The sequence below is a fragment of the Podarcis raffonei genome, chromosome 2 (genome assembly GCF_027172205.1).
Source record: "Podarcis raffonei isolate rPodRaf1 chromosome 2, rPodRaf1.pri, whole genome shotgun sequence".
Lineage (NCBI taxonomy): Eukaryota > Metazoa > Chordata > Lepidosauria > Squamata > Lacertidae > Podarcis > Podarcis raffonei.
In genome coordinates, this window is record NC_070603.1 from 112,134,012 (window position 1) to 112,152,820 (window position 18,809).

The window sequence follows — 18,809 nt, forward strand, 5'->3', positions numbered from 1 at the left end:
GAGGCTTGCATTTTAAATGAAATGAAAAGTAGCCTCAGGAGGCTACTCTTTCGACCAGAGGATTCCTAGGAGAGGGATTTGTCCTGGAATTCTACTCAATATTGATCCAGAGCAGAGCCTCAACGTATAGTTAACAGCGTAAAAACTGAAACACGTTGCAGGATTCCCCAAAAATAGACCAGAAGCAATTATATTTCATCCAGCAGAGCTTTCCTGAAGGCAAATGAGCATAATGATCACAAATCCAATACATTCAGGATTGGCACTGTCCATAAGAAATCCAGTTGCAGCAGACGTAACTTAAATTTACAATAACTTATCATAAGTCTAAACCTTAACACTAAGTGTACTATGTACAGAACACCGCACCAGAAGGAAAAGAGATAGAGAAAGTGAAACCCAGGCTCCTTCTGGCCCTACTTTTACAGTCAACATGACTTTGATTGAAAGAGATAAGAGAACCAGTTTAGGCCAGCTGTACTCAGCTTCTCTGAAGGAGTAACCCAAACATCATGGACCTTCTGCTTGTATCTTTCACACAGAGAAGCTTCCAGAACCCCCTTGAATTAATTAGAATAGGAAAGATCTCTGCACATCATATCAATACTTGCTGTAAATGCAAACTGACAGGAATGTGGCTTGGACCTTTCCCCACTGCTAGTTTTCCTATTCAAAATTCCCCTGTCCCTGCCCATTTGCTTCTGTGGTATTCTGGAGAAAGAACCACACTTTCTGAGCACGAGTACGCCACCCTTTGAACGCTGGGGGGGGAAACCCCAGGGTTCCCCAAATAGGAGTACAGCCTTCAAGGTCGACATTGTATGTCATACGACAGGCATGGCCAAACTTGGCCCTCCAGATGTTTTTGGGACTACAATTCCCATCATTCCTGACCACTGGTCCTGTTAGCTAGGGATGGTGGGAGTTGTAGTCCCAAAACATCTGGAGGGCCGAGTTTGGCCATGCCTGTCATAGGAGGATAGCCAACAAAACGTGTCCAGGTGTTGCTGGGCTCCAATTCCCATCAGCCCTAGTTGTCGGGGATGATGGGATTTGTAGTCTGGCAGCACCTAGAGAACACCACATTGGCTGTTCCTGAACAACGTCGCCTGAGGAACAGCTGTTCACGGCCCCTGTGTCTTCCAGGCATCGGATGAAGGGGGAGACCACTCTGTGGAACCCCGGCTGCGACCACGCCGGCATCGCCACGCAAGTGGTGGTGGAGAAGAAGCTGTGGAAGGAGCAACGGAAGACGCGGCACGACCTCGGGCGCGAGCTGTTCGTCGAGGCCGTCTGGAAATGGAAGACCGAGTGAGTTGTCTCAAGGCTGGCCCCGTTTTTCTGAGTGCCTTGAACCTTGTCCCTGTGCGTTGTCACAGGGTTCTTTTCCCTCTGGTTCTTTTCTTGCAGAAAAGGCGATCGGATCTACCACCAGCTGAAGAAACTGGGCGCCTCAATGGACTGGGACAGAGCCTGCTTTACAATGGACCCGGTAACAACAACAATAATTTATTATTCATACCCTGCCCATTGAAAGCACATCAAAGTAAAAGTAGATAAATACTTCCAGCCGGAAGGTAAACAGCGTTTCCGTGTGCTGCTCTGGTTTCGCCAGAAGCGGCTTAGTTCTGCTGGCCACATGACCCGGAAAAACTGTCTGCGGACAAACGTTGGCTCCCTCGGCCAGTAAAGCTAGATGAGCACCGCGACCCCAGAGTCGTCCGCGACTGGACTTAACTGTCAGGGGTTCTTTACCTTTATACCCCGTCCATCTGGCTGGGTTTCCCCAGCCACTCTGGGCAGCTCCCAACAGAATATTAAAAGCACAAGAAAACATCCAACATTAAAAACTTCCCTAAACAGATGTTTTTCTAAGAGTCAGATAGTTGTTTATTTCCTTGACATCTGGTGGGAGGGCGTTCCACAGGGCAGGTGCCACTACCGAGAAGGCCCTCTGTCTGCTTCCCTGTGACCTCACTTCTCGCAATGAGGGAACCGCCAGAAGGCCCTCGGAGCTGGACCTCAGTATCCAGGCTGAATGATGGGGGTGGAGACGCTCCTTCAGGTATACTGGACCTGACGGATAAGATCAACCTGATGGGACGCCTCTATTAATCATCGCTGACCAGTTCAGGAAATGACTGCTCGTGCCAATAGTCTTCTAGGACAGCAGTGGCAGACTTTAGACTTATGGGAGCTGCTTTGGGTTTTTGTTTTTTCAATGTTGTTTTTTGGCTAAACCCCAAGATCCACCAACTGGATTTTGCAGTTATATTTCAGAGTCAAACAGACTGTGCCTCTGTTTGCGTCCCGCAAGAGGTGGAATGGGCTGAACTGAACTTCTCCCTTGCTTTGTCCACAGAAACTCTCCAACAGCGTCCAGGAGGCTTTTATCCGGCTGCACGAGGAAGGCGTCATCTACCGGAGCACGCGCCTTGTGAACTGGTCGTGTGCCCTCAACTCGGCCATCTCCGACATAGAGGTGACAGGGTCAGGAGATGCTGGGCAAATGGGATGCTGTCGCCCCAACTTCAGTTTGCCCTAGTTGGTCAGCAACCCCACTTGCTTGCCTTCCTACTTTCAAGCTGGCCCTGAATGTCAGCTCCCTCCTCCTCAGCCTTAGCGTTGCCTTTGTGGCCAGAGTCACACCATACATTTAAAGACCACTTTAGACAGCCATGGCTTTCCTGCAGAGGATTCTGGGAGCTTCAGTCTGTTACGGGTGCTGAGGGTTGTTTCCCCTCACAAGGGCTGCAGTTCCTAGAGTGGCCTAACAATCGATCCTCACAGGGAATTCTGGGAATTGCAGCTGTGTGAGGGGGAACCACTCCCAGAATTCTTTGGGGGAAACCATGGCTGTTTATAGCGGTATCACATCGCTTTGAACGTACAGTGTGAATGTGGCCTTTGTTGAACTCACCCGGGAAGGAAGAGGAGGACAAAATGAGAATCATTGGCTTCGGCACTCTCTACTGTTTGCCCCCTTACCGTCTACCCACCAGCCCCCTCTGGGTGGGAGAGAATGCAGGATGGGCATAGGGCCAGCTATTGCCCCTGTGTCAGGCCCAGTGAGAAGAGGGTGACACACCTTGGGCACCTTCCTCTTCCCAGGTGGACAAGAAGGAACTTACGGGCCGGACGCTCTTACCTGTCCCCGGCTACGAGAACAAGGTTGAGTTCGGGGTGCTGGTCTTCTTCGCGTACAAGATTGAAGGTTCCGGTGAGTCAGGAGGCCTGGTGGGCAGTTGGGTTGGGATCAGGATCTGACGCCCTTTCTTTTTTCTCTGACTGTTGGCTCGCTCCGTTGTGGGACCAGCGTTTCTCAGAGAGGAGCACTGACCCGCTGTTTTCCTTCCAGTGTGGTGTAGTGGTTCAGAGCGGTAGACTCGTAATCTGGGGAACCGGGTTCGCTTCCCCACTTCTCCACATGCAGCTGCTGGGTGACGTTGGACTAGTCATACTTCTCTGAAGTCTCTCAGCCCCACTCACCTCACAGAGTGTATGTTGTGGGGGAGGAAGGGAAAGGAGAATGTTAGCCGCTTTGAGACTCCTTCGGGTAGTGATAAAGCGGGATATCAAATCCAAACTCCTCCTCTTCTTCTTCTTCTTCTCCTTCCTTCCTTCCTTCCTTCCTCCCTAGATGAAGAAGTGGTGGTCGCCACGACCCGTATTGAGACGATGCTGGGGGACACCGCTGTGGCTGTCCACCCAAAGGATCCCCGGTACAAGGTAAGTAACCCTGAGGGCTGCTAGCAGAGAGTGACTGAAATTAAAACAGAGTCTGCAGAGCAAAAGGAACGAATAAGACTTTACAAAGGGTACAAGGACGAGGAGAAATAAACAGGGGGGCTTATCTTTCTTGTTGGGGAAGAAACTCCATCAGAACAACTTTTCCCTCCCAACTCCACCAATTGTCAAATCTCAATAAGTTGTCCTGGCTGACATATAAGTCCTTAATAAATAATCAATAAACACATGAGACATAACCGGCTGTGTTCTTAGATAAATATGATATACTATTCATAGTATCAAATTGTAAATTTCAACAGAAGTAACTCATAACGTTCAACAAACGAACAAAACAGAAGACCCAGTGGATCAGATCATTCTCTAGTCAGTTCATGCATAAGGTCCATCCGTGTAAAGGTATCCATTCCACCTGTCTGTTCATAAAGTCCAAACCATCCACATGAAAGGTTGTTACAGTTCCACAAAATCCTTTCACAAAGTCTAAGACAAGGATTTCCAGAATATAGGCCTTGTTTCGCCATCCTGGGCTTCATCAGTAGTTAAAGCTCATATATGATATTACAGGATAGTGGATCCTATGGCATAGTAGTAGCTGTTGAAATTTTCAATTTGATACTATGAATAGTACATCTTATTTATCTAAGAACAGAGCCGGTTACGTCTCCTGTGTTTATTGAGTATGCTTATGTGACCATAGGTTTGTTTGTTGTTGCTTTAACATATAACTCCTAGCATCTTCTTCCATCCAGCCTAATACTGTAATAGGATGAATGATTGCTGGCTGAATGATTCTTGCTGCTGCACTTCCTAGTGAAAGACAAATGAACACCTGTAGTGTTCTAGGTTAGATTTATTTCAAAGGGTTATTGCAAGCATAGGGTTAGTACCAGAGTGTCTCTGAAAAATTTTACACATCACTTGGGAAGACAGGCGAACTAATATCAGTGTACTGGAAGAAGCAAAGATCATCAGTTGCAAAGCAATGATTCTTCAACATCAACTTCGTTGGACTGGTCATGTTGTGCGGATGCCTGATGATCGTCTTCCAAAGCAACTACTCTATTCCGAACTTGAAAATGGAAAGCGTAATGCTGGTGGTCAACAAAAGAGGTTTAAAGACTATCTCCAGGCAAATCTAAAAAAATGTAGTATAAACACTGACAACTGGGAAACACTGGCCTGTGACTGCTCCATTTGGAGAACAGCCTTTACCAAAGGTGTCATGGACTTTGAAGACACTCGAACTCAGGACGCAAGGGAGAAATGTGCTAAGAGGAAGGCACACTTGGCAAATCCACACCGTGATCAACTCCCGCCCGGAAATCAATGTCCCCACTGTGGAAGGACATGTGGATCCAGAATTGGCCTCCACAGTCACTTACGGACTCATTGTTAAAACTGTGTTTTTATGGAAGACAATCTTACTCGGCTACGAGTGATCGCCAAAGAAAGAAGAAGTACCAGAGTTAAGGTGTTTTTTCTCAATTGTGCCTGGTGCCTGCTCTGTATTTTCAGATATGGTCAGTATGCCCAGACTGATGAGGCAGCATTTCCTGTATTTGCCCAAGCTGCTTAAAAGCTCCCTCCACTTTTTCTTTTTGGAATAAATGAAGGACAAGTAATCCCGTTTTACTTAGTGGAATATGGCACCTTGGTTAGCGGCGAAAGTTGTAACAGGATGAGAAGGCAGTTCAAACACAGCTGGTGTGGGCAACCTTTGACCCTCCAAGTGTTGCTCCAGCTCCCATCAGCCCTGTCAAACATGACACTAATGGCCAGGGATGATGGGAGTTGTAGTTCAGGAACATCTGGAGGGCCACAGGCTCCCCTACACTTGAAAATATAGGATATTTTGCCCTAGGAAGAGTGTTGTAGGAATGGAGAGCTGAGTTGGTTGGGCTGCAAATGCGTGGAATGGATCTTCTCTTAAGGACTGGATGTGGGCAGTAGATTCTACTTCAAGAGTATTCTTTATTTGGGTGATCTGGGAATACTTTAGCGAAACTTTTCTCCTCTCTCTCCATTTGTCTTCCAGCACCTGCACGGCCGGAGAGTCCTCCATCCCTTCACTGCTAAGTGCTTGCCTATAGTTTGCGACGACTTTGTAGACATGGAGTTTGGAACTGGTATGTCTGTTTTTATATATATATGTATGTATGTATGTATAGATACAGTGGTGCCTCGTTGAGCACCCATTCCGTCCAATGTCTGCGGCAAACCCGGACGTACCGGAACAGGTTACTTCCTTTTTTTTTTTAAAGCGTTTATTAATTTTCCAATAAAAACATCCAATTAACATATCAAATCAGATCCAATAAAAATAAAAAACTAAAATAAAAAAGGTCCAATTGTCTTCCAAATTGTAATAATTTTGTTTTGACTTCCCACGGTCTGAATTTCGAAGCGCATTCAACATCATAGTCCTGCCTCTCATCATCCTCAATGTTATTCGTAATTCCATGTCCGATTTTTCCCTTCCACGTTTTGACTCTGGTTCTACGATCCTCATTCATGTCAGAAAACAGATACTTTTTTTTCCCTATGAAGTGCAGATTTGTCCGTATATTGTACTCCTTCAGCTGTTTTTTCATCGCACCGCTTCATTTAATTGCATCCAATTTCAAAGTTCTGTCCAGCTCTTTGAGAGTTGTTATTTTGGCAGCTCCCAGATCGTTAATCTTTCCCGTCCAGGTGTTATCAAAGAAACAGAGAGAAATTTCCTTCTGTACCCTCCTTGTTGATTTATCTTAAACAGACTGTTTGCAATGTAGCCATATATCAGACAGTTAGCAATTGGCCTTTGGAATCTTCCCAGTCCCCCCTCCAGGCCCTAGAAGGGGGCTGCCAGACATCCATTTAGCCCTCTCTCTCGCTCGTAATCAAAAAAACATCTTTTTGCAAACAGTTGTATATGTAATATTGTTTCCAGTCTTTATAACCAACCATCCGTTAGCTCCTGTTTCTCTTAATCAGGGAAGTATTTCAGATATTCAATAACGACGTGGTGGGAGACGCCATTTTGTCCTTTGTCCTTTGTTTTCGTCTTTAACAGACATTTCCGGTCTTAAAAGAGAAGTGGCTGCGAGTAGATCCCAATTATATATGAAAGTCCATCTGAACTCACTTTTTGAAGAGCAATTTAAGTTCTTAATGAGACTTGGCATGCATTACGGATTGTTGATGTTAAGGATAAAATAATGTTTTTTTTACATACCAAGCCCCTCCACATTCCAAACGTCATGATGAGGATCTCTTTGAAGTTCGATCTTTTGCACCAGAGACTGTACATACTGCAGGTTTTTTCCAGCTTCTTCAATTCAGAGCGTGTCTGTTTGTTTTCCAAATCTTTATATTTTCCCAAACAGATGCGTCCGGCTATGGGGTGGCGTCGCAGGAGTGTCAGTCCGTCCCTTGCTCCGTGACCCAGTGCCCCTGCCGTCTGCCACATCAGCAGTCTGGGGCAGACCGCGGGTCGTTGAGACAGTCCTCCCCTGCCCTGGGGAGGCTGCCAGGGCTAATTACCCCCATATCAGCCCTGAATTATCGGAACGGCTGAAGTCCGATTGTGTGGGATCAGCCATTTTCCACCGCCGGAAACAGGAAGTCCCCCGGAACAGGTTACTTCCGGGTTACTTCCGGGTTCGCCATTCGTGCATTCGCAGAAGTGCAAACTGCTCCGCGCACGTGCGCAGATGCGGCGCTTTGTCCAGTGTCCTTTTCGGCCAGCGACCGGGGCTCCGGAATGGATCCCAGTCACAAAGTGAGGTACTACTGTATATATTTATATTTATTAAATTTTCTGTTCTACAATTTAGAATATTCATTTAAACAACCTTAAAATATCAGTGATTTCCCTTCTTCTCTTTCCATGGTTCATTTTGCATAATGTAAATCACTGCATATTTTATATAAACTAAACCATTCAGTATTCCATTATTACATCCATCAAAACTAATTTACACTGTTGAATTCATCTTGATGCTGCTAACGTTTTCAAGTGTACACAATTCCCCCCCCCCATATTCAATAAACAGTTCCCAATCTTCTCTAAACGTATGTTTTTCTTGTTCTCTTATTCTATATGTTAGGTCTGCAAGCTGTGCATATTCCATCAGTTTAAGTTGCCATTCTTCTTTAGTTGAGCCGCAGTAGTGGCATACATAAATAAACTTTTTTTGACACCTTGGAATTTCCATCTGAATTATCCCCAACAAAAAGGACTCTGGTTGTTGTTGTTTGGAAAAGTGTTTTTAAACATTTTTTTCCAACTTATTATAAATTATTTCCCAAAAGAACTGGTATGTCTAGGTGGAGACGCTCCTTCGGGTATACTGGACCAAGGCCGTTTAGAGCTTTAAAGATCAGCACCAACACATTGAATTGTGCTCGGAAACATACTGGGAGCCAATGTAAATTTAAATTTAAACTTTCCCCCTCTCCAAGTTAGTTTTGCGTTTCTGACAGCAAGCTTGGTTTTTCAGCTGAGTGAAGGTCTTCTGTGAAAGCTCAGGCAAGTTCTCCTGAGCTCGTGAGCCTTACTCGCAGGCACAGCAGCCTTGGTTCACAGACATTTATAACCTTTGCGCTGCTGTGGAACTCCCTCTTGAAAGACTTGTTGGTTGTGTATTAGTTTACACACACATGCACTATCTGCACTTTCAGATTGTCCTCCTTTGGGTGGTGACTTGGCATTTAGGGGCATGCTGTTTATGTATTTACAGTGGTACCTCAGGTTAAGTACTTAATTCGTTCTAGAGGTCCGTTCTTAACCTGCAACTGTTCTTAACCTGAAGCACCACTTTAGCTAATGGGGCTTCCCGCTGCTGCCGCGCTGCCGGAGCACGATTTCTGTTCTCATCCTGAAGCAAAGTTCTTAACCTGAAGCACTATTTCTGGGTTAGCGGAGTCTGTAACCTGAAGCGTATGTAACCTGAGGTACCACTGTAATAGGATTTATACACTGCCTGATCATGTTAAAAAAAAAAATAAAGTCCTCAAAGCTATTGGGGTAGGTGGGGCTGTTCCTGATGAACTTCACCACCTCAGGTTCTGCAGCTACAACACTGGGTGTAACTCGAAGAGCCTTCTGGTTGAAGGCTGGGAAAAGCACCTGCCCAACTGCATGCAGTTGGGAAGCAACCTGAACAGCCACCAGTCAGATCCAAAGGCAGGATGGATGCTGTCCTCTTCTAATATCTCCTCCTCCTCTTCCTGCGTCTCTCAGGTGCTGTGAAAATCACCCCGGCCCACGACCCGAACGACTACGAGGTGGGCTTGCGCCACGGGCTCGACTTCATCACCATCATCGACGAGACCGGCTGCCTCGTCAACGTGCCCCCCACCTTCCAGGTACAGATGGGAGGAGCGGGTTGTACTGGGGATCTCTGTTGGAGATTCAGTGCCAGTTTCTGAGAACCACAAGTGGGTCCGGGTAGCGGAGTAGCTAGCCGCTTGGGTGCCCGTGCAGCACATGTGTGCTGCAGCTAGGGATGGGGCGAGCTGGCCATGGCGGCGGGGCAAGCTGCCTCTGGCGGCGGGGCGAGCCAAGGCAGGGCACACTGCATGGAGCCTCTCTGCAGCCTACCCCTCAGCTGTAGGGCGGCTGGAGGCCATGGGCAGACGCAAGTCCCACGCTGCTCGAAAAAGCAGTGTGGAGCTTGCAGGCAGTCCGCCCACTGCCTCCCCCCCCCCAGGAGAGACGTGTGGTTCAGGCACGCTGCAGGCCCCATGGTGTGGCGCCCAGTGCCCCCCACCTCACCTAGCTCACAGTGGCGTAGGAAGGGGTGTGTGGTGGGTGCAGGAGTTATTTCCCCCCCAAAAAAAGTGTCGTGAGCCCAAATTTTATTTCAAAAACACATTTTTGTCATTTTGTCACCCCCCCCCTCAGTGATGACACGCAGGGCGGACTGCACCCACCACACACGCCTTCCTGCTCCACTGGGTCCGGGGGGCTGTTGCCCTCAGGTCCTGCTTGCAGGTCTCCCAGAGGTTGGCCAGTGTGAGAGCAGGATGCTGGACTCAGTGGGGCTTCGGCCTGGTCCACCAGGCGGTTCTTAACGTTGCGATTGGACAAAGCAGCCTCTGGTTTCTTATCTGGGAATATTAAGGCTGTGGGTAGCTGCTGTCTCCAGTATTGGAAGTAGTAGTAGGCCTCTGTGTGGAGTCGCAAGCGGGGAAGGTGACTATGGCATTCAGCCCCTTCTTGAGGGCTTCAGGTTAGAATCTGGTTGGCCACTGTGAAAACAAGATGCTGGACCAGATGGGCCTTTGGCCTAATCCAGCAGGCCTCTTCTTAGATGTTTATAATCTGTTTATGCCTGGTCCTTGAAGGATGGGTTTGGAGCGTGAGGATCCCATTTCAGTGAGTTGGGCCTAGGTCACTGACATGGACCTTCCAGTCCTCTCGTTTCTTCTGTGGGATTTGACAACTTTCCGCAGGGCCTGCAAGACGGAGCTGTTCCGCCTGGCCTTCGGCTTAGATTCACTCTGACCCCTTATATGGGATTTGGTATATACATTTTCCCTTGGCTTTTTCGCTGGCCCATGTAGGACCAGCATGGATAGCTGGCTCGGGTGAATATCTGATGTTTCCTCCCTTTATGGTCTTGATTTATGGGCTACTACTAAAATGAATCTGCATTTTAAGCTGTATTAAGCCATATTTCAATTAACTGTTTGTTTTTCTGTTGTTGTTGTTTTCTATTACATTTTATTGTAATTTATATTTGGTGTTAGTCACCCTGAGCCCTGCCCTGGCCGGGGAGGGCGGGGTATAAATTTTATTATTATTATTATTATTATTATTATTATTATTATTATTATTATTATTATTCTGATGTTCAGTGCTTGTTGCTTAACCCCCGACGCTATAACTAAAGGTAAGCAGCATGCTTTGGGGAACCTCAAGGTTTTCAGAAGTACCAAAATACGTTTAGGCAAAACAGCAGACGCCCTAAGGTAGGGGACCCCCTGTCTCCCACAAAGCCCAACAACAGCCAAGGGACGACTGAGCTTGCTCAGTAGCTCTAGTGTGGTGACTGACTGTTGTGAGGAGGAGAAAGGGAGGAAAACTGGAGGCGCACGTGTGTAAAAAGGAGCCAAGTTTCTGGAATTCCCGAGAAACAGTGTTCCACGCTGCAACATTTTGTTGTAGATCCTGTTGCCAAATGACCTTCTCCTTAACCTGTTTCCAGGGCATGAAGCGATTTGATGCTCGTCGTGCTGTGTTCCAACTTTTGAAGGACGCGGGGCTCGTGAGGGATGTGAAGGACAATCCCATGGTGGTACCGATCTGCAGGTGAGGAGAGGATGATGGGGAAGAGGAATAATTTTGATCTGGGTGGTGGGACCTTCTGGTTTTTGGCAGGCAGCCCTGTTCTCTGAAGCGACCTCTTCATGGATGCTTAGGTTGCACCTAACACAATGGGTACCGTCTGTCAGGAAAGGGTGTTGATGTTATGGGAGACGTGAGTTCTGAGGTGCACAAAATAAAAAAAAAGGGTTGGAAGGGACTTTGGAGGCCCTCCAGCCCTGACGCCTTGCTCAGTGCGGGATCTACAGTGCCGGATGTAATTGCAAGACCCTTGACGGGTGGATGTTCAGCCTCTGCTGAACTGCCTCCAGGAAAGGAGGCAGCCCGTTCCAGTTGTAGCACTGCTACAAATGTAGAGTCAAACCATACTCTATCCGGTTTCATATGTAATGGCAAACTACGGTTTGCTCGAACCAGGTTGTGAGTGAGGCAATGGGCCCATAACCTAAGGGGGTCAGAGGAGTGTGCAAGCTCAAAGCAGTGACCCTGGTGGCCAAACCATGGTTACGTATGAACCGCCAGAGATGGTTACTGGCCCGTGGCTAAGCTATTTAGTTTACGGTGAGATCCTAACCATGTCTGCTCAGAAGTAGTTGGGCGAAGCTTCAAAGGGTGCGATACCTTGGGGGGAAAGGATTCTGAGGGGAGGAGGGTTTCGAAACTGGTTAGATGGAAGGGCATTCTGTATGCAGAAAAGGTGGAAAATACCTTGTCTGGTGTGGAGAATCGTAGAGTTGGAAAGAACCGCAAGACTTCATCTAGTCCAACCCCCTGCAAATCCAGGAATCTTTTGCCCGATGTGGGGGTCGAACCCACGACCTTGAGATTAAAAGTCTCCTTCTTTACCGACGGAGCTATCCCAGAAATAGGAAGAGCAATGAATCGTTCTAGGAGGAGCCTTTACTATCGTGGGGGGGGGGGGAGATCCTTCTGCCATCCATTGGTGCCGGCTTCACTCGCTTGCCGGAGCTAACTCTGTTTCCCACTACTCCCCCCCCCCCGGATGCCTGCAGCCGTTCCAAAGACGTGGTGGAGCCGCTCCTGAAACCCCAGTGGTACGTGCGTTGCGACACAATGGCCCGCGGAGCGGCCGAGGCAGTGCGCCGGGGCGACCTGCGCATCGTGCCGGACTTCCACCTCAAGACCTGGTTCAACTGGATGGACAATATCAGGTGAGGGTTGCTGTGGGATTGCCCAGCTCCTGTGGCGCTGTAGGGGGAGGGCGCTGAATGCAGTGGGTGGGTGGGGGGCATTAAAGGCAGGCAAAGGGGGCAGAAAGAGCCATGTCCTTTTGTTCAGGCGAGATTTCTGTGTGCGTGCTGGTCCTTTGGTTTTTGTGTGCTGTGCGCATGCATCCAGATTCTCCATAAGTTTCAGTGTTCTGTGCTGAGGGCTTTTATGACTCTTTTCTTTCTCTCTCTCCACCTCTAGGGACTGGTGCATTTCTCGGCAGCTGTGGTGGGGCCACCGTATCCCGGCATATTTTGTGACTGTTAACGACCCCTCCGTGCCACCAGGAGAGGTAAGACACTGAGGGCAGATGGTGGACCAGACAGCCGAGGAAACGAAACACAGAAAATGTTTGGGATGTATAAACGGCCATCTCCATGGTCCTCTCTGAGCAGGTAGCCCAGGGTGGGATTAGAGGGCTTGGAAAAGAACTACCATATTTTTCGCTCTATAAGACGCACCAGACCACAAGACGCACCTAGTTTTTGGAGGAGGAAAACAAGAAAAAAAATATTCTGAATCTCAGAAGCCAGAACAGCAAGAGGGATCGCTGCGCAGTGAAAGCAGCAATCCCTCTTGCTGTTCTGGCTTCTTCGCTCCATAAGACGCACACACATTTCCCCTTACTTTTTAGGAGGGAAAAAGTGAGTCTTATAGAGCAAAAAAAATGGTATTTCCCTGTTACTAAGTTCAGATTTCCAAAGAGAAGCTGAAAGCTAAGGGGCAATGCTGTTGTTTATTTGAAGCACCCCCCCCAACAAACATTCTTTAGCCGTATAAAGGCTTCCAGAATGGTTTGCAATAGATCAATAATAACAGAGCCCTTGCCCTTCTGGTTTGTAGTGCGAAAGAAACAACACAAAAGGGAGAGGAAGAAAAGGAGCCATATTGGGCGCTATTGTTACAGAACGCACAATAACAACCTTGTTTCCTTCAAAACAAGGAATAAGCTTATGGGCAAAGTCAGGAACCATGCACCAAAATGCCTGGGAAAGTCTCGCAAAATTAATATGGTAGCTTACCCTGGAATAAAATGTACATGCATGATCCCTCTCTCGCTTCTGGGAATGAGCATGGGTGCAAGATAGAGAGGGGTGTGCGAGGGGCGTATGTGGCCCTCGGAAGGTTGCTGGGAAAGAAAAGTGGCCCCTGAGCTGGAAGATTCCCCCCACCCCCGCTTTATAGCTTGAATTTATTGTCCCTTGTTTTTAATCAGGTTGGGGAAGCTGTTTTAAATAATCTGTCCTCTTATGCCCAGGATACGGATGGTAGATACTGGATAAGCGGCAGAACCGAGCAGGAGGTCAAAGAGAAAGCAGCCAAAGTCTTCAAGGTGCCTGCGGAAAAAATCTCCCTCCGGCAAGGTACAGCAGGGGGAGGGATAAGGTGGGTGGGTGGGAGATTCGCAAGGAGGTTGTGAAGCAGCGGGAGCCGTCGTCTTATCCTGGCTGCCGTCCTCATCCTAAAGAGGGACTCCCATCTTGCACATTACACACACACCTGGGAAAGCGTGGTGGTTGGGTTGCCATACGTCCAGATTTTCCTGGACATGTCCTGGATTTCTAGGGTGAAAAAATATTAATAATAATAGTAATTATAATTTTTTTTATTTATACATACATACATACATACATACATACCCCGCCCATCTGGCTGGGCTTCCCCAGCCACTCTGGGCGGCTTCCAACCAAATAATACAGTAATGCATCAAATATTAAAAGCTTTCCTAAACAGGGCTGCCTTCAGATGTCTTTTAAAAGTTTGGTAGTTGTTGTTCTCTTTGACATCTGGTGGGAGGGCGTTCCACAGGGCGGGTGCCACTACCGAGAAGGCCCTCTGCCTGGTTCCCTGTAACTTGGCTTCTCGCAGTGAAGGAATCGCCAGAAGGCTCTCGGAGCTGGACCTCAGTGTCCAGGTAGAACGATGTGGGTGGAGACGCTCCTTCAGATATACTGGACCGAGGCTATTTAGGGCTTTAAAGGTCAGCACCAACACTTTGAATAGTGCTCGGAAACATACAGGGAGCCAATGTAGGTCTTTCAAGACCGGTGTTATGTGTCTTGGCGGCCACTCCCAGTCACCAGTCTAGCTGCCGCATTCTGGATTAATTGCAGTTTCCGAGTCACCTTCAAAGGTAGCCCCACATATAGTGCATTGCAGTAATCCAAGTGAGAGATAACTAGAGCACGCACCACTCTGATGAGACAGACTGCGGGCAGGTAGGGTCTCAGCCTGCGTACCAGATGGAGCTGGTAGACAGCTGCCCTGGACACAAAATTGACCTGCGCCTCCATGGACAGCTGTGAGTCCAAAATGACTCCCAGGCTGCACACCTGGTCCTTCAGGGGCACAGTTACCCCATTCAGGACCAGGGAGTCCTCCACACCCGCCCACCTCCTGTCCCCCCAAAACAGTACTTCTGTCTTGTCAGGATTCAACCTCAATCTGTTAGCCGCCATCCATCCATTCTTCTTATTATTTTTGCTCGCCCTGAGGGAGCAGGCGAGCAGTTTGGCCAGCTGAGCGGGCCCCGCTTCTGCCCCTTGCCGAGGTAAAAGCTGTGTCAGGCCTCCCTCCCCTTCCTCTTCCCCTCAGTGGTCTCCAGGTCCCGGCCTGGCCGCAGGCCCCACCGCCACTGCAGAGCCACTCGCCAGAGGAGGCCCCAAGGGAGGCAGGCATGGTGGAGGCCTGAGGCAGAAGGGCAGAGGTTGAGGTGGAAAATGGAAGCCTAACCCACCCCCACTCCTCAATATCATTGCTGCCTGCCGCCACAGGAAAGTCCCCTTGCAACTGCCAGGGGTACTGGACTCCCTCAAGGGACCTGTCAGCGCTGTGCAGCGCGAGTCGCTTCTGACGCGGCTTGAGCAGCCGTTGGGGGCCACTGCTGCTGCTGGGGAAGGGCCAGCCAGGACCAAAGAGGATTCTTTGGGGGTAAGCCGTGACTGTTAAAGCGTGCTATAAATGTATAGTGTGTGGGTGCCATAATCGAAGCACAATTTTTGATGTTTACTTGCCCCTTGAACAGGGTGAAAAGTTACTTATTCTTGGATTAAATGAAAGCTAAACTTGCTTGTTAAGGGACGCGGGTGGCGCTGTGGGTTAAACCACAGAGCTTAGGACTTGCCGATCAGAAGGTCGGCGGTTTGAATCCCCGCGACAGGGTGAGCTCCCGTTGCTTGGTCCCTGCTCCTGCCCACCTAGCAGTTCGAAAGCACATCAAAGTGCAAGTAGATAAATAGGTACCACTCTGGCAGGAAGCTAAACGGCGTTTCCGTGCGCTGCTCTGCTTCACCAGAAGTGGCTTAGTCATGCTGGCCACATGACCCGGAAGCTGTACGCCAGCTCGCTTGGCCAATAAAGCAAGATGAGCGCCGCGGCCCCAGAGTCGGCCACAACTGGACCTAATGGTCAGGGATCCCTTTACCTTTACCTTTAAACTTGCTCGAATATAAAGAACAAAGGTCCCGATCTCTCTCTCTTAATAGATGACTCTATATTTCTCTTGTCTCCTTTGCAGATGAGGATGTCCTGGACACCTGGTTCTCGTCCGGTCTGTTTCCATTCTCCATCTTTGGGTGGCCAAACCCCGTAAGTCCCTCTGTGAAGCAGGACTGTCAGGCCTTAGTGACGTCTTGGCCTTTTGTATTACTCCAGAATCTCTGCTGGGAGATTCAGGGAAGTACTTTGCACAGTTCAGATATGGCATTCTCCGCAAGATGCAGTTATGGCCAACGGGATGCCTGTAGCAAACCTGCAAAGCAGGATTTGAATTCAAGAGCCAACTTTTCCCTCCTGCAGTTTCCAGCTGCTGTTATTTAGAAGGAAGCCGCCCTGACTAAGCAGAGCCATCATAGCTGGTAACTTTACCCTCTGTTAATTTTTCTAACCTTTTTAAAGCTAAAAATTTTTTTTCCTTCCAGTAGCACCTTAAAGACCAACTAAGTTAGTTCTTGGTATGAGCTTTCGTGTGCATGCACACTTCTTCAGATGCTGTTAGTTAGATTCTGTAGTCTTCACGGTGTCCAAGCTACTTACATTTAACAACCTAAATATATCATACCATTAAAATTCATATAAAACATTGAAGTTATCATACAGTAACCTATGATTCAGATACCTTCAGATGCACACGAAAGCTCATACCAAGAACTAACTTAGTTGGTCTTTAAGGTGCTACTGGAAGGGAAAAAAATTTTTTGTTTTGACTATGGCAGACCAACACGGCTACCTATCTGTAACTTTTTAAAGCTGTCCAAGTTGCTGGACCTGCGGGAGTTAAACTGTGTGCTGTGCAAAGAAGTACTTTCTTTTTTTCTGCCCCCAAACTTCCATCAATCATAACAGCATTCCAACAGTTCATAACAAGCTCCGGTGTTGCGAGAGACGAAAAGAAGCCTTTCCCGATCTGTGATGTTGCAAACCTCTGTCATGTCTCTTCTTAACTGCCTTTTTTCAGAACTGAAAAGTCCCAAATGCTGCAGCCTTTCTTAGTAGTTTCTCCATCCCCTTGATCACGCTGATTCCCCCTTTCTGAACCTGATGATGAGCCTCAGGTCTTAGCCTGTCCATGGCTACTAGCCATAATGGCGGTGTCCTACTTCCCCTGTCGGAGGCAGTGTGCTTAGGAATGCCTAGTTGCTTCGAAGAATGTCTGTTGCACTTAGGTGCTGCTCAGGGGCTTCTGAACTAAATATGCAGGATTCATATTCCTCCCCGTTCTTATTCATTCACCCTCTCCAACTTTTTATTTCTCTTCTAGAGCGAAGATCTCCAAATTTTTTACCCGGGGACCCTTCTGGAGACTGGGCACGATATTCTGTTCTTCTGGGTAGCCCGCATGGTCATGTTGGGCCTGAAGCTTACGGGGAAGCTGCCGTTCAGAGAGGTGTGGTTTTCGGCTGTCCCTCCCTCAACCCCATTCTCCATGACTGTGTGTGCTCAGAGTGGCTTATGTCGCGTGCAAGTAGCCATAGGTTCCCTGCACAAGCATGCAATCTGCCATTTGCTGTGCAAGGTTTTTGAAGTGCTTACTTTAAAAAAAAAAATAGTAGTCAAGTTACTAGTCCTCATGGAGGCAACACAAAAACCTGATAACACTGACGCTCCACCCCCATCGTTCAGCTGGGGCACTGAGGTCCAGCGCCGAGGGCCTTCTGGCGGTTCCCTACCTTCAAGAAGTGAGGTTACAGGGAACCAGGCAGAGGGCCTTCTCGGTAGTGGCGCCCACCCTGTGGAATGCCCTCCCGTCAGATGTCAAAGAAATAAATCTGGAAGGAATATCTGGCTTTTAGAAGACATCCGAAGGCAGCCCTGTTTAGGGAAGTTTTTAATGTTTGATGTTTTATTGTGCTTTTAATATTCTGTTGGGAGCTGCCCTGAGTGGCTAGGGAAACTCAGCCAGATGGGTGCAGTATTATTATTATTATTATTATTATTATTATTATTATTATTATTTTATTTGTTTGTTTGTTTATTTCAGGTATGCTTATCCACACAGCTACTTATTGATCACTTCAGTGTTAACGATCTTTGCCCCCGAACGCACTTGATTTGAACCCAGTCCTCTTGTTCTTGGGGTCAGACTTGGAGTGCTGGGAAACCCAAATATCATGCTGGCCAGTTCCCCAACCACAGATTTGCTTGATACCACCACAGAACTTTTACTGAGGCCTAGCCACTTGATCCTTAAGTTGCAGTTCTTCTGTAGTGTCATTTTACTGTTTTAGAGGCCATAACTCTTGCGTGTAGCGTATTTAGTTTTTTCTCTAACGGAAGCCCTGTGAGGACCAGCTCCTGCTGAATCCTGGGGAACTGAGTGCCACTTGAAACATTAATCCCTTTCCCACGAGAAAAACACTCCCCCGCAGAGCAAAACATTAGAAAATGGCGTGCAAATCATCATATGTAGCCATTTTACTTTATGTACACACATGGAGAAGCCAGATATTCCTGCAGTGTTAGATGCCTTAAGAGATGTGTGCAGTCAGCTGCTGATAAGCATTTTCATGCTTTGCCCTGCAGGTCAGCTAATGCATAGTGTTTCAAAACATTCCCTGAGGATGAGAGAGGTTGGGCCAAGTTCACAATTGCAAGCCTCTCCCCTCTTGCCACCCAAGCGTACATTTTACCCCTGTTCCTCCAACTAACCCTCTTTCTGCTACTCCTGCCAGGTTTACCTCCATGCCGTTGTTCGGGATGCTCATGGCAGGAAGATGAGCAAATCGCTGGGGAACGTGATTGATCCGTTGGATGTTATTACCGGCATTACACTGGAGGTAACCTATGGTTTTAGGCCAGGGAGGGGGAAGCCACCAGGCCACACCCGCCAAATTTGGGGCTGGGAAAAAGAGGGCTCTTATCTGGGATTTTTTCCTCCACAAAGAGTCTCCCTATTACACATCTGGCTTTGTCGTCCAATGAGAAGAAAAACCCTTTTTCTTCCCCCCACTTTATATAATTTTATAAAAAAATTCTGTTTCACAATTTAAAATACTCATCTAAACATTCTTAAAATATC

The 18,809-nt window shown here is 47.9% G+C and overlaps 1 protein-coding gene across 2 annotated transcripts in view; it reads left to right on the forward strand.

Moving 5' to 3' along the window:
- The window catches only part of VARS1 (valyl-tRNA synthetase 1), a 40,604-nt gene that overhangs the window by 11,403 nt on the left and 10,392 nt on the right, over nucleotides 1-18,809 (forward strand). For both annotated transcript variants that reach the window (XM_053379098.1, XM_053379097.1), the window contains 14 exons: nucleotides 1,147-1,311; nucleotides 1,411-1,492; nucleotides 2,363-2,482; nucleotides 3,112-3,220; nucleotides 3,641-3,729; nucleotides 5,786-5,876; nucleotides 8,975-9,099; nucleotides 10,944-11,047; nucleotides 12,076-12,234; nucleotides 12,494-12,584; nucleotides 13,551-13,656; nucleotides 15,810-15,880; nucleotides 17,052-17,177; nucleotides 18,463-18,567. In XM_053379098.1, coding sequence (XP_053235073.1) covers nucleotides 1,147-1,311; nucleotides 1,411-1,492; nucleotides 2,363-2,482; nucleotides 3,112-3,220; nucleotides 3,641-3,729; nucleotides 5,786-5,876; nucleotides 8,975-9,099; nucleotides 10,944-11,047; nucleotides 12,076-12,234; nucleotides 12,494-12,584; nucleotides 13,551-13,656; nucleotides 15,810-15,880; nucleotides 17,052-17,177; nucleotides 18,463-18,567 — 1,543 coding nt within the window. The remainder of the gene's footprint in view (nucleotides 1-1,146; nucleotides 1,312-1,410; nucleotides 1,493-2,362; nucleotides 2,483-3,111; nucleotides 3,221-3,640; nucleotides 3,730-5,785; nucleotides 5,877-8,974; nucleotides 9,100-10,943; nucleotides 11,048-12,075; nucleotides 12,235-12,493; nucleotides 12,585-13,550; nucleotides 13,657-15,809; nucleotides 15,881-17,051; nucleotides 17,178-18,462; nucleotides 18,568-18,809) is intronic.